The sequence below is a fragment of the Phascolarctos cinereus genome, unplaced genomic scaffold, assembly GCF_003287225.1.
Source record: "Phascolarctos cinereus isolate Bilbo 61053 unplaced genomic scaffold, phaCin_HiC Scaffold_5;HRSCAF=322, whole genome shotgun sequence".
Lineage (NCBI taxonomy): Eukaryota > Metazoa > Chordata > Mammalia > Diprotodontia > Phascolarctidae > Phascolarctos > Phascolarctos cinereus.
In genome coordinates, this window is record NW_027555958.1 from 152,145,723 (window position 1) to 152,159,009 (window position 13,287).

General features: G+C 35.8%; 1 protein-coding gene across 3 annotated transcripts in view; it reads right to left on the reverse strand.

Moving 5' to 3' along the window:
• The window catches only part of ARMC2 (armadillo repeat containing 2), a 172,890-nt gene that overhangs the window by 99,024 nt on the left and 60,579 nt on the right, over positions 1-13,287 (reverse strand). For all 3 annotated transcript variants that reach the window (XM_021008208.2, XM_021008212.2, XM_021008211.2), the window contains exons 7-10: positions 12,866-12,970; positions 7,842-8,017; positions 3,322-3,424; positions 15-238 (exon numbers count right to left, since the gene is read on the reverse strand). In XM_021008208.2, the coding sequence (XP_020863867.1) occupies positions 15-238; positions 3,322-3,424; positions 7,842-8,017; positions 12,866-12,970 (608 nt within the window). The remainder of the gene's footprint in view (positions 1-14; positions 239-3,321; positions 3,425-7,841; positions 8,018-12,865; positions 12,971-13,287) is intronic.

A 13,287-nucleotide genomic window follows, 5' to 3' on the forward strand; every position in this document is an offset into this window, starting at 1 on the left:
GTTAAAACACTTACCTGGACTAACAAGTGCCCTGAGCTGGAGGACCATGCCTCAGATTTCCTCGCGTTCTCATTTATCTGCTTCATCAAATGTAACAGCATTTCAACAACACCTTTGCTGATCATTTCATTAAGAAATCTTGGATTCCCAGAAATGAATTTAATAGCCCCCATGCAGTACAAAAAAGCCTCATTATTAGTGTGAAGGTCTTCTACTCGTAGCACCTCCAACAATGAATCTAGAGAAAAGAGGTCTAATTAGAAGGAATATGTTTCATTTTGTGTTATTCAAATTTGTTTTTAACATATTCCAAATTCTGAAAAAAATGTAACCACTTTGAAGCACATAGATATACTTTTGCATATGCACACTAAGAATAAACTTATTAGTGATGAGTCAGAGTCCACGGGCAAATACTCTCGACACTGTTACTCATACACTGCAAAGAGAAAACCTATTTCTACCTGCCCAACTAAACCTATTTCAAGCTAGTAACACGATTGGGAAAAAAGCTGACCCCATTAACCCATGTATTTTAAAAAGGCATTATTAAATAATATTCTTAATGATTTTTCCAAAATTCATTCAGTTATAGAAGTTTGGGGTTATAAAGAATAACAGACATCAAAGGGGATTTTAGAATTATATTTCAATCCCTCCTTTAAAAAATCTGTTTGTTACTGAGCAGAAATACTTGGAGGCAGAAAACCTCAATCAAGAAGAAAAACAGCAGGGCAGCTAGGTGATGCAGTAGATAGAGCTCTGGCCTTGGAGTCAGGAGGACCTGAGTTCAAATCCACTTGATACTTACTAGCTGTGCAACTCTGGGCAAGTCACTTAAGAACAGGAAGAGGAAGAAGTGGAAGAAGAAGAAGAGGAAGAGGAAGAAGAGGAGACTGATAACTATAAAAATGGAAGGAGGATTTGCACAATTTTTCAGAATTAGGTACCAGGGGGCAGCGAGGTGGCTCAGTGGATACAGAACCAGCCCTGGATTCAGGAGGACCTGAGTTCAAATCCGACCTCAGACACGTAACACTTACTAGCTGTGTGACCCTGGGCAAGTCATTTAACCCCACTGCCCAACCAAAAAAAACCCAAAACAAGGATTTTAAACTGTTACTCATTCAGATGAATGAATAAGAATTACTTAGGAGCAGCATTTGACAAATGGTAAGTCGAATCCTATTTGCATTTGGTCACATTGGTCCAGCTTTAAATGCAGGGAAAAATGTCTTTGGACCATGAGCAAATGTGCACTGCTGATCAAGGTGAGCCCTAACATGCACAAAGAATACATTGAGAAGATATTAATTCTATGAAAAGAAAATCTTCAACTACCTCTTAGTCCTCAACTAGCCATGGATGGCAAACTGGGGGCCACTGTTAGAAACCCAAATCTAAGAACAAAATTTCTATCAACCATAGACCCAAGATCTAAAAAAAGAAACATCATTTAAGATAAGAGGCCCCTCCAACGCCACCCTCTCCTCCACCAAAATGACCTTGCATTTCTTTCGCAAATGCTTCAAACTCTTTCTTTTGAATGGATATTATAGTATTTTGTCTCCTCCGACAGCCTAGGTTCCTTAAAGGCAGAGGCTGTTTTACTGTTTTTGTATCCCCAATACCTAGAACAGCACCTGCCACCTAGTGGGTGCTTAATAAAGGCTTGTTGATTGAGGAGACAAAAGAATTTCAAGATAGACGAAGATTTCCTAGAATTATGGATTAAAGCAAGTAGAACTTTGTTCCTAACTCAAGGCAGCAAAAGCCAGGAACATAACAGGAGATGATAAGAAAGAATAGTATAGTAGGGTCAGTTACTACCATTGTGTGCCTGCACCACTCCTTTCTGAATTCTGGGTGTCTGAAAACGCTCTTCCACTCCAGTCTCTCCCCAAGGAAGTCCAGATCTAGATAACTTAAAAGACTGCAGAGATCTCCCTGGGGTAAGGAAAACTGGGGTTCACTACTTTAACAACTGGGTGAGGATCCTGGATTCCAAAAGCCAACCTCAAGTTCCTAAAGTCATTGCCAAAGGGAATAGATCAACCCTCAGCTGAGCTAAAGCCAGGAGGGCATCTGGGAAAAGAATGACCTTGGCCATGTAGTAAACTGAGTGGCTTATGACCCAAGAAGGGCAAGGCAAGGACAGATTAAAGCAAGAAACAGGTAAGTCTAGCCAAGGGACAAGGAGATGAAAAGACACTTTTAAAAAAAGCAACATTGTACTGGGTTAGAGCTTCAGTCCATCTACCAATTCTTCATCATGGACCAGAGGCAGTCCTGTGTTCTCCAAAAGTAGGTAGGTCCTTCCTGCCAAAGCGGGCAACACCTTGAATATAGGCCCAGTGATTTGTGGGGGACTGGAAAGAGCACAGAGGAGTCTGAATCGTAGCTCTATGACATCTTGCCTATAAGGGCTTGGACAAATTGCTAGAAAATTAGAGGACTGGACTAGGTCTCTACTCTATGATTCTGTAACTGTAGAAAACTAGATTTTTGGAAACAAAGCCCACAATAAAATAACTGTTTTAATTTCATATTTTGTTTAAAGTCACTTTTAACTGTTCTACCCTTTCTGCCCCCACATTCTCAATTAATCAAAGGTTAGATATTTCTTATTTTTATTTATCCACTGATGGAGAAAAGATATACTTTCTCCTTTTCAAAAGAGACCTTCAAATTGTTTTCCATTTTCTTGTGTTGTTCCAACATAGTTTACATTAACCCAAATCATATAATGACCACAAAAGCTGCAACTCAATTACTTGGGAAGGGGGCATCACCTTAAGAATTTTCTTTTCTCTAATTGCTCCAAAGAGATTTTTAAATCGGTTAATAAGTAAGCTTTTGGTCGCTTTCTCCATGTCTGCCAAAAACACAGTAAAATACACTCTGAAACTAAGAGGTTCCATAACTGTCTTTTAACCTATTCATGCTACCATCTATTTTTCTATCATTTCTGGTATGATATAAAAGATTTAATATTCAAGTACTCATGGTCTAAAAAGTAAACTACTCTCAAAGTAAAATAATAAAGTTTTTTTTAAATGAATGTTTACAAACATACACATTTCCATGATACCAAAAAGTCCCTATAAGCACCTAAATAGTGTAGTGCCCTCTGAGAGGAATTAAGCAAGGAAAATTTAAAGTTGAATGTGAAGAAGTAGAAGACAAAACAAATAATATGCATTATATAGCCGCTTCATTCTAGCAACCACTAATCATAACTTTCTCCCTTTTCCCCCCAAAGAAGTTCAACACTTAGTTAAAAAAAGTATATGACAAATGGTAATGCTGAATGACACTTACCAAGAATACTATCGTTTTGGATGAGAGAATCATTCTTCTCACTCCTGCTAATTTTAAATATGAGTTTACAGACATTGAGAAGATTCTTTCCACTTACTTTAAGCTGCGGAAGAAAAAAAATTTTTACACTTCTATTTTGGTTGGAAAATTAAAACTTTCTACTTTTAAAGAAAAACAATAGAGAAACAACTATTAAAAATAGTGCTGGAAAAGTTATTTTTAAAATCGAAACTGAGAGTTCTGAAAATGAATCAGCCACACTTCAAAATTCTAAGAGGTAATTTTGATAAACAAGAGGGATGACAATTTTTGACAAAGAAACCTTAGATACTACATATAGTCTAAACCCCTCCTCCCAACACACAAGCATCCATGACTATCTAAGTGAATTGGTCTAAGCCAGGGGTGGGGAACCTGCAGTCTCAAGGCCACATGTGGCCCTTTAGGTCCTCAAGTACAGCCCTTTGACTGAAGAAAAGGTCGCACTTGAGGACCTCAAGGCCACAGGTTCCCCACACCTGCAAACTCTTGCAAGACAGATCTCCTTATATGGTACAGCAGAAATAATAATGGTTTCAGATTCAGTAGATCTTAGTTTTGAATCCTGGCTTTGACACTATCTATGTAACCTTGCACTAACTATCTGTAACAAGTCAATCACTTGTCCAGGCCTGTTTTTCCTCAACATGAAGGACTGGATAACCTTCAAGTTCCCTTCTAGTTCTAAATCTATGATCTACAATATCACAACCCAATTTCTTCTTCTTTTTTTTTTTGGACACTTCAAATTGTTGAAAAGTTCTTTACACTAACCCCAATCCAACTTTCCTGTAACTTCTACCTAGTGGAACCACACAAGATAGCCTGAATCTGTTCTGGTAGAGTAGTATTTTAAGAAAAACACTTAGAAGGTTGAGCACATCCAGATAAGGGATGATGAGAATGGTGAGGCAACTCAAAACCATGTCACACGAACATTAGCTGAAGGAAGAAGGGATAAAACTTAGGGGGATGTATGATCACTGTTATCAAATAACTGAAAAGTTTCCATGTATAAAAGCAATTAGATCCCTTCTGTTTGGCCTCACAGGACAGAATTAGGACTTCCCAGTGGAAATTAGGAGGTTATTTTTGGCTCAGTAGGGGAGAAGACTCCTCAGCAATGACAGCTATCTAAGTCAATGAAATGGGTTGCCTTGAGAGAGAAAGAATTCCCTCCCTGCCACTGAAAAGTCTTCAAGCTAAGGACAGATGAGATTGCTTATTAGGGCAGCTGCAGAAAGGGGTCAGGGTTCACGTACATTCTGATAGATGACTTTTGTTGACCTTTCCAAGATTCTCAGTCTCTTCCATGTGACAGGCCTACAAATACTTGAAGATAACTCTCTCATTCTCTACATTCTATTCTTAAGTCTTCTCTCAAGACCATGCATATCTAGTTTCTTTATGACATGGGGTTCAGATCCTCCACTCCCCTGTACCCTAGAGAGACCCCAGCTTGCCAATGTCACTCCTAAAATGTGGTATGCAAAACTGAACACTGCTCTGAATGTGGTCTAGCTAGTGCAGAATAGATATGACACATTAAAGACATGATTCTATTAATTAGCCCCTGGTACATAGTAGGAATTTAGTAAATACAGGTTGATTAAGAGAGGCAATATGGCACAGAACACTGAGAGGGCTGGCCTTGGGAGTCAAGAAGGCCTGGATTCAAGTTCTGCTTTGACATATACTACATGTGTGGCCACAGGCAAATCACTTAACTTCTCAAAGGCTAGGTGAATTGCAAATCTGTATTGGTGAATGTAGTTTCCATACCGGGAATTTTCCATACTGATGAAAATCACTGGCCAAACACTCTCCACACCTCTGCCAAAAAAAAAAAAAAAAGCTTTCTTGGCATATTATTAACTTATATTAAGCTTTGTGGTCACTCAGTCGTTTCATTCATATCTGATGCTTCATTATCTCATTTGGGGTTTTCTGGGCTGGAGTGGTCTGCCATTTCCTTTTCCAGCTCATTTTGCAAATGAAGAAACTGAGGCAAACAGGGTTAACTGACTTGCCCAAGGTCACACAGATAGTTAAGTGTCTGAGGCCAGATTTGAACTCAGGAAGATGAGTATTCCTGATTGTAAGATATCCACTATGCCACCTAGCCACCCTTTTGACTTCAGGCTAATGTTTTTCTTTTCATTTAGAGAGGAGGAACCCCATCTAGAAGGGAGGTATCTTGTCTCTTCAGAGACCTAAATAATTAATTAAAATACAAACTAATGCTTCTAAGTTTGGTTGAAAACCAAACCAGTTCAGCTTAGCTCTATGTTCTAACTAAAGTAATACAAATAACTGAACTGTAACAACAAAAACCTCGGCCAAAATGCCAGGGAATGAGGTATTTTAGTCCACTGCATTTTCTCATTGTAAGTGATGGTTAATCATAAAATCCCTTTTGTTGGAAATCACTTGAAAGTGTGTTATGCTGCTTTCTTAACATGTAATTTAATGGTTCAGAATTTTTCAGTATCTCAGGATCATTAATAGGTACCTAATTTTCACTGCAAACAGCATATTTGGTGCAGACTTAAATTAATTAACAAACAATGTAGAAGCTATAGGATGAACGTCGGATTGATTATATATCGCCCCTTAGGCACACCTTGGAAGATGCTTTTTTGACTTTGTGGTTTCTTTTTTTTTTTTTTACTAAATTCCCAATTCTACCTTATTTTCTTATCTTTTGATACTTTCACTTTAAAGTGAGAGGGTTGTTAGGTGAAAAGATTTCCCTTAGTTAGGGAGTTCAAGTACATTGCTTCCAGCTAATCAAGAATGTACTATTATGACTTTTAATTACATTTTATTTTTCTAATTATTAAGAGAGAGAAGCAGTTTTTATAAGCATTCTACAAACCATTATCTTCTAGAATGAGAGTTCTTAACCTTTTGTGTGCCACGAACCCCTTCGGCAGTTTGGTGAAACCTACGGATCTCTTTCTTAGAATAATGTTTTTAAATGCATAAAATAAAATAGGTAGGATTACAAAGGAAACCAATTATATTGAAATAGAGTTATAAAAATATTCTTTAGAAATCAAGTTCACGATGTCCTCAAGTTAAGAACTCCTATTCTAGAAGATTTTTTTCCACAGAATATTATTTTGTTTCTCATTGTTTAGTTGTTTTTCAGTTGTGTCTGACTCTTTGCGACCCCATTCAGGATTTTCTTTGGCAAAAATACTAGCGTGGTTCACCATTTCCTTCTCCAGCTCATTTTATAGATGAGGATACTGAGACAAACAGGGTTAAGTGACTTGCCCAGGGTCACACAGCTATTAAGTGTCTGAGGCCAGATTTGAACTCAAAAAGAGAAGAGTCTTCCTGACTCCAGGCAGCCTACAACCAAAGGAAGGTTGAACATTTTAAATAGCAGATAATTAAAAATATAACTCCTCTAAAATTTACCTATAAAATTCAATCCAGACTATTTGCCTTATGAAAACTTTCATTAAAAGATTAAAAAAAATTCAAAATGATTTTTTAACCTTTTAAGTTAAAAATTGTCCCCTCATCTTTTCTCATATTCATAACAAAAACATCAACATAGAGAACATGATGAAGTTACAAACAAACATTTCTTTTGCATGTTACATATCTCTTTTGCATCAAATTGAAATCTGATATACATTCTAGATTAGAATATTAATCACAGCATCAAAAATTAAAGAAACATGTAGTACTGCAACTCCCAATTAAGATAATATAAAAAAAGATGAGATGGATGGGATATGTTGATATTCATTTTAATAACTATTAACAATCATTTTCTGCATGTACTCAGATGTTAAAATGATGTTTAGGGTCCTAATAATAAAAGTTTTTACCTTATAGGTAGATATAATTCTGTACATTTATTTTAATGATTCTTTCAAAGTGCTTGCTGATAATTGTGTCATCTTTTCATCAAATTGTTCATGCTTAGAATATAGTGTTCCTTTCTGTCATTTATATCATTTTATTTAAGCTAAGGTTTCTGTCCTGATGCCTGTCTTTTCCTTCTACTTACAAACCGTCCTGGTATCAGAATGGAATTCACATTTTCAAGTTCACACACATGTGTATTGTCACTATTTTACAATTATATCATGAAGAAAGTTGCTGTTATTTCTTACTGGACCAGAAAATCTTAAGTATTGATGAAATCATGAGGCAGAATACTTTCTATTGAGTCTAACTATCTGATACTGATCAGAACAGACTAGATATCAGAATATCATAAGAATAAAATACTAATCAGAATGTTACAGAATGAGTAATTAAACTTAATCACGTGTTCAGTCTTAAAATGTTTATGTCTTCAACCTTAGATTTCCACTCTACCTGTAGAAGTCACTCTTGTAACCATTGATTTCAGATTCCAAATTCACTTCCAACTAATATTGTGGTACTTGTAAATATATAGGAGAGCGAACCTCTTTTTAAAGCAACTTACTAATTCATAAGAAAGAAAAACTTACAGCTAGAATAATTTTCGCAAGTTTTAGGCTAAGCAAGTCTGAACCAACATCAACTAGTTTATATAAAGTCTTCAGAAGTACACTCCTTTTCTTAAATCTCTTTCCAAGCATGCTTCCTTCCTCTAAAGCTTGATGAAGCTGGGTGCAGGCAACACAAAAATTTTCAATATTGTCTTCTGTTAGGAGAGCAAAGGGAAGAAAACATCATTTACCATTAAAGACTAATCTTTTCAGCCTGTCAACACAAAAAATACAGTAAAACCTCCACATGAGGCCTATAAAACTTTGCGTTTTGCCACCCCCCTTACCACCTCTTCAAACTATTCAGAGTTTATATTTTTAATGGTTTGATTTATCCCTTCAACTTTGCAGACCAATCATACTAACTGATCAGAAAATAAGAAAATTCTCATTTGAAATCTGTCCAAAATTTACAGGGGAAAATAAGAATGGAAGATATCTTTTATTATTGTCTTCTTTGCATCTAATAGCCTACAAATGCCACTCTAGCCATATTTTCTACTTGTCTGCCTGCAAGTCACTACAAAAATGGGATTTCTCCCCTTCTTGTATCTATCTTTATTTTATAAAACCTCAACTCCTTTTATAAGAATATTCTTAAATCCCAATTTTTGAATGAAACATTCTACATCTACCCTAATACCCATCAAACTCTTAAAGCATTTATTATCTATAGAATTAGTAAATCACATGTTATTTTGTATTGTTACTCTTTGTATTATTATTTATCCCTGGTCCTATCTCTATAACTAGATGGCAAGCCTCCAAGAGTAGAAACCAAATATTAAATTTCTTAATCACCAGTCCCCTGTACATAATAAGCATTCAATAAATGCTTATTGGAGGAACTTATCTTCTATTCCTGAAAAAATTCTAGAACGTATTATTTAAAAGGATGTTTTGAATATTTAGAAAGGGAAGCAGCAATATCTAAGAGCCAATATGGCACCATCAAGAAGAGGTAATGTTAGGTTGACCTCTTTTCCTTTTTTGAGAGGTATTCAGGGAAAGCTGTCAACATATCACATTTAGATTTCAACAAAGAATTTTACAAAATCTCTTATGCTATCCTTTTGGACAAGGAGAGATACCAGTTTGATGACAGCAAAGTTAATATAATTAGGTGAACAAAAAATTAGCTGTCTTACCAGACACAACAGCAATTAATAGACTAACATCATTCTGAAAGGTCTCTTGGGAAGTGACTTGGGGATCTTGTCCATGGGCCTACTGCCATTCAATATTTTTATAAATGACTTAGATATAAGTATAAGCCATATGTTTATCAAATTTACTGGTGGCATAATAGCAGAAGAATCTCAAAATTTTCAAGGAATTTAGAGACTATTTTGCCCTATTTGTATCTGACCAATAATCATTTCTAGAACTCACTCATCAAGTGGTCATCTAGTCTTTTCTAGAAGTCTTCCTCACCTCTAGAGACAGAATATTCCACTTCTTGCCATTGGCTATTCTACTTTTGCATAGCTTTAAGATTTTTTTTTCGAAATCTAGACACTGCCTCTCTTAATGCAGTCTAAAATCACACTGGCTTTTTTTTGAATGCCATATATTACACTATTCTACTATGAAAAAAACACATCACCAGGGAAAAACAGGTTTTAAACAGAATAAGATTTCAAAGTATTCTCACATCAATGGTGGGTCCTAACTTACCTGATGTAATAACATTTGGGGGTGGGGAGGGAGATAGTATCATGAAGATCAAAAAATATTTTAGCTGACAGGACAACTAAGAAGAATATTTATTTTACTATTAGAATCTTCAGGAAGTACAATTTTTCCAACTGGTATCTTGGCTGGTAAGTAATGAAAAAAAAAATGGAGCACATAAAACTGAACCCAAGGAGTAACCTAAAAGAAGCCAAAGCATGAGATCTTCGGTTGTAAATAAATGGCATTACTAATAGATTTCATCACTAAATTTAAAAAAGTATGAAACCAATCTGAAATAAATATAATGTGTCCTTAAAATCTCACATAAAGGAAGCATGCAACTGCAGAAGGAAATGACTCAGTCCATTTTTAGCTCTTTTCAACAATAACATCTAAGAAAAAAATTTTAACCTCAATAGCTAAGTAACCTTCAATGCCTAACAGTTATGTACTTAAATAAAAGAATTGGTGGGAAATGGCTTGAGACTAAATTTAAAGGAAGAAAATAAATGAATTCTATTACGAGAAATGTTTTTGTTATTTAATTCTTCTGTGATTAGCAATTTCTCCTGAAACCCTACATATCAGCCCACTGTGGGTTATCTTCAGTAGGTTTTTTCCCAGATATTTCACATGCACATTTTTTTTGGTTTGCTACCTTCAAAGAATCATTATTTTACCCAAAGGAAAAAGAAATATGTCCTTAGAGTTAATTCTTTAAACTACTGTAAAAAACAAATTCTCAAACTATCAGGGAACATACATCCCACCTCCAAGAGCTGATGCTCATCATATCATAGAATCCAAGAGGTAAAAGGAATCTAAAGACACCATCTAAACCATTTCCTGCTCCAAATGGTAGCCACTCAAGACATTGATGTGTGTAGATACAACATTCTCCACTGACATCTTGTTCTAGTGTTTAATACCCCATTCTTGTCAGGAGGTTTTCCCTTATGTAAAAATCTCAATTTATCTTGTTAAATTTAAAACCTCTCTCCTCTTGAATTATACTCTATGGAGACAAAGAACCGTTAATACCTATCTGTCCCAGTCTACTGCAGCAAATTTGGGGATTTAAGAGGATTTCAAAGAAAAGGCAAATGGACCAGTGATGCTGAACACAACAGCTCTTTAACATGGGCATGTTTTAACTCAACAAGGAGAGGCCAAAATGAGATTTCCCCAGGACATGGGGATGAGGAATGGAAGAGAGGTTCAGGTCAAAGGATACAACTTGATCTCAGTTATTAAAGTGACAAGAATTCTTGTCTCAAGTCAACAGAGGAACATTGCTGGGCTCTGGGTATGATGAATTTCTTGCCATAGGAGGAGGAGGAGGGAAGTCACTGATCCTGCAATAGGTTACCTTCCTCCCCTGGCACACTCAAGTTATAGCTAAGTTCTTGTCATTTCTCTTAGTTCAGTATGACCATTCATCAAACATCAGGGTAGCTCAGCAACATATATATGTGTGTATTTATATGTATAGACACATATGTGTATGTATATGCATGCATATGATACCCTGAGCAATTTTCATGCTATTTACATTGAAATGCCTAAACCACTGTAGTCTAATAAGTAAGAGTTATTAAGAGCCAATAATTATACATATCCTAATTGTTTGCTTGTTTTTTTTAACACAAAAACATTTTATTTTTTTCCTGATCAAAAGGAGACCCACCACAAAAATATTAGATAGAGAATTATGACTCTCAGCAAATGAGTCATTTTTGCATAGGCAAAAAACAAATCTTTTCCCCTTCTCACTCATTAAGGACACAATATTTTCAAATGAATATCTACTGAGGGATTAGTTGTGTATTTGATAAAGTACCATGATCTGATTAAAAATAAAAACAAAACTTAGTTAAGAATACTTATGTGCATGAGCCATACATACACACTCAAGATTCCCCCAAAATTTATTAACTGACCCTCTCTAAAGAGCAAGGTAGATGGAAATTAATAGTCACTTTTTAATGCCTTCTGTAGATCATCCTACATCTTTGTAACACTGGGGATATGCCACATTAAACAAATCATGTTCAGCTATTAAAATGCCTGAAGTGTGCAATTGTTAACAGACCACTTAATGTGTTTGTTTTAAAAAATCACTTTAAATCCTTTTTCTATTTGACATATGATTTTATTTTTTTAAAAATTAAAACAAATCCAAAGAGCAAAGAGCTAAATACATTTAAATGCCCTTTTATGATATGGAATATGGCAGACTGAGGCATCATAGCATGGCCAACTGTAAGAAAATTTAAAATATGAAAATCTTAATTTACAAAAACAACAAATTAAAGGACTTTTATTCACAGTGGGAAATGGTTATTTGCTTTTTTACAAAATGATTCATTCCAGGAATCTTTTAAACAGTAGGTCCTCTTAGTATAATTAAAGTAAGGTTTTATTTACTGAGAATTTAATTTATGAGGCAGCTAGGTGGTGCAATGGATAGAGCACTGGCCCTGGAGTCAGGAGGACCTGAGTTCAAATCCAGCCTCAGACACATAACACTCACTAGTTACGTGACTCTGGGCAAATCACTTAACCTCAATCACCTCACCAAAAAAAAAAAGAAGGGGGCAGCTAGGTGGTGCAGTGGATAGAGCACCAGTCCTGAAGTCAGGAGGACCTGAGCTCAAATCTGGCCTCAGACACTCTGACACGTACTAGCTGCGTGACCCTGGGCAAGTCACTTAACCCCATCGCTTAGCAAAAAACAAAAAACAAAAAACAAAAAGAATTTAGTTTATATGCAGCTTACAGGAACAAAGCTATTGGTTAAAATGAAGTAAATCCCTGTATGTGTTTGGACATGTCCACTAAAGTTTCTGATGAGTATTTATTTCACAGGATCTCTGATTTTACTCATGGAGGCAATTTCTCTCCACTGACACTTTCCCCAACCCTCTATAACATAGTAGAAAATCCTCAATAACTGCCCTAGCTGAAAATTCCATCAATCTGAAGTCAGCCTACTAATCTCTCTGAAGTCAGCCTATTAATCTAACATTAGACGTCTCAGAACTAGTTCTTAGGGAAAAAAAAAAGATGAAATCTGTCAACAGGTCCATACTCATGGCATTTCCAGCTTGGCTGGACCTCTGAGAACTTGCATTTTGCTGGAATACATTTTGAGAACGTGGGGTCACCTCCACACTATGGTGAGGTATTGAAGTTAGGCACAAGTACAGGATGATGGGCACAGTGTATTAAAAAACATAATGGCAATGGGGAGAGCACAAACAATTTTCTTTTCTGAGATCCCTTTGACAAATATGATACGTAAAAAAAAAAATTATGCTTCCTACCCTTTTCTAATTCATGTAAGACGGGTAAGATCCTTGTACTCCAAAAGGCTTCTTCCTCTTCCGTTTCTGCTTCTGTCTCTATTTCTTCAGAGCTCCTCTGAACCTCTGAAATGTTCAAAAAAAAAAAATTCAAGGGGAAAAAATGCTGTAAGCTTTAGTAAGCTATGGCTTTAGAAATAACAAGTATTTTATGGTCAGAACTAAGCTTAATAAACAGAACTAATTACCTTTTTCCACTTTCCCCACATTTTTCACGGTTAGCAGTCTAATTGAAAAGAGACCACTTTTAAAAACACAAAGTGTGATAGTGATAGATGCAGAAAATGTCTTCGATAAAATCCAACCTCCATTTATTATAAAAGACATTCCAAAGAAAAGGAATGGCTACCATAATAGCATATTATTACACCCTAAGAAATGAT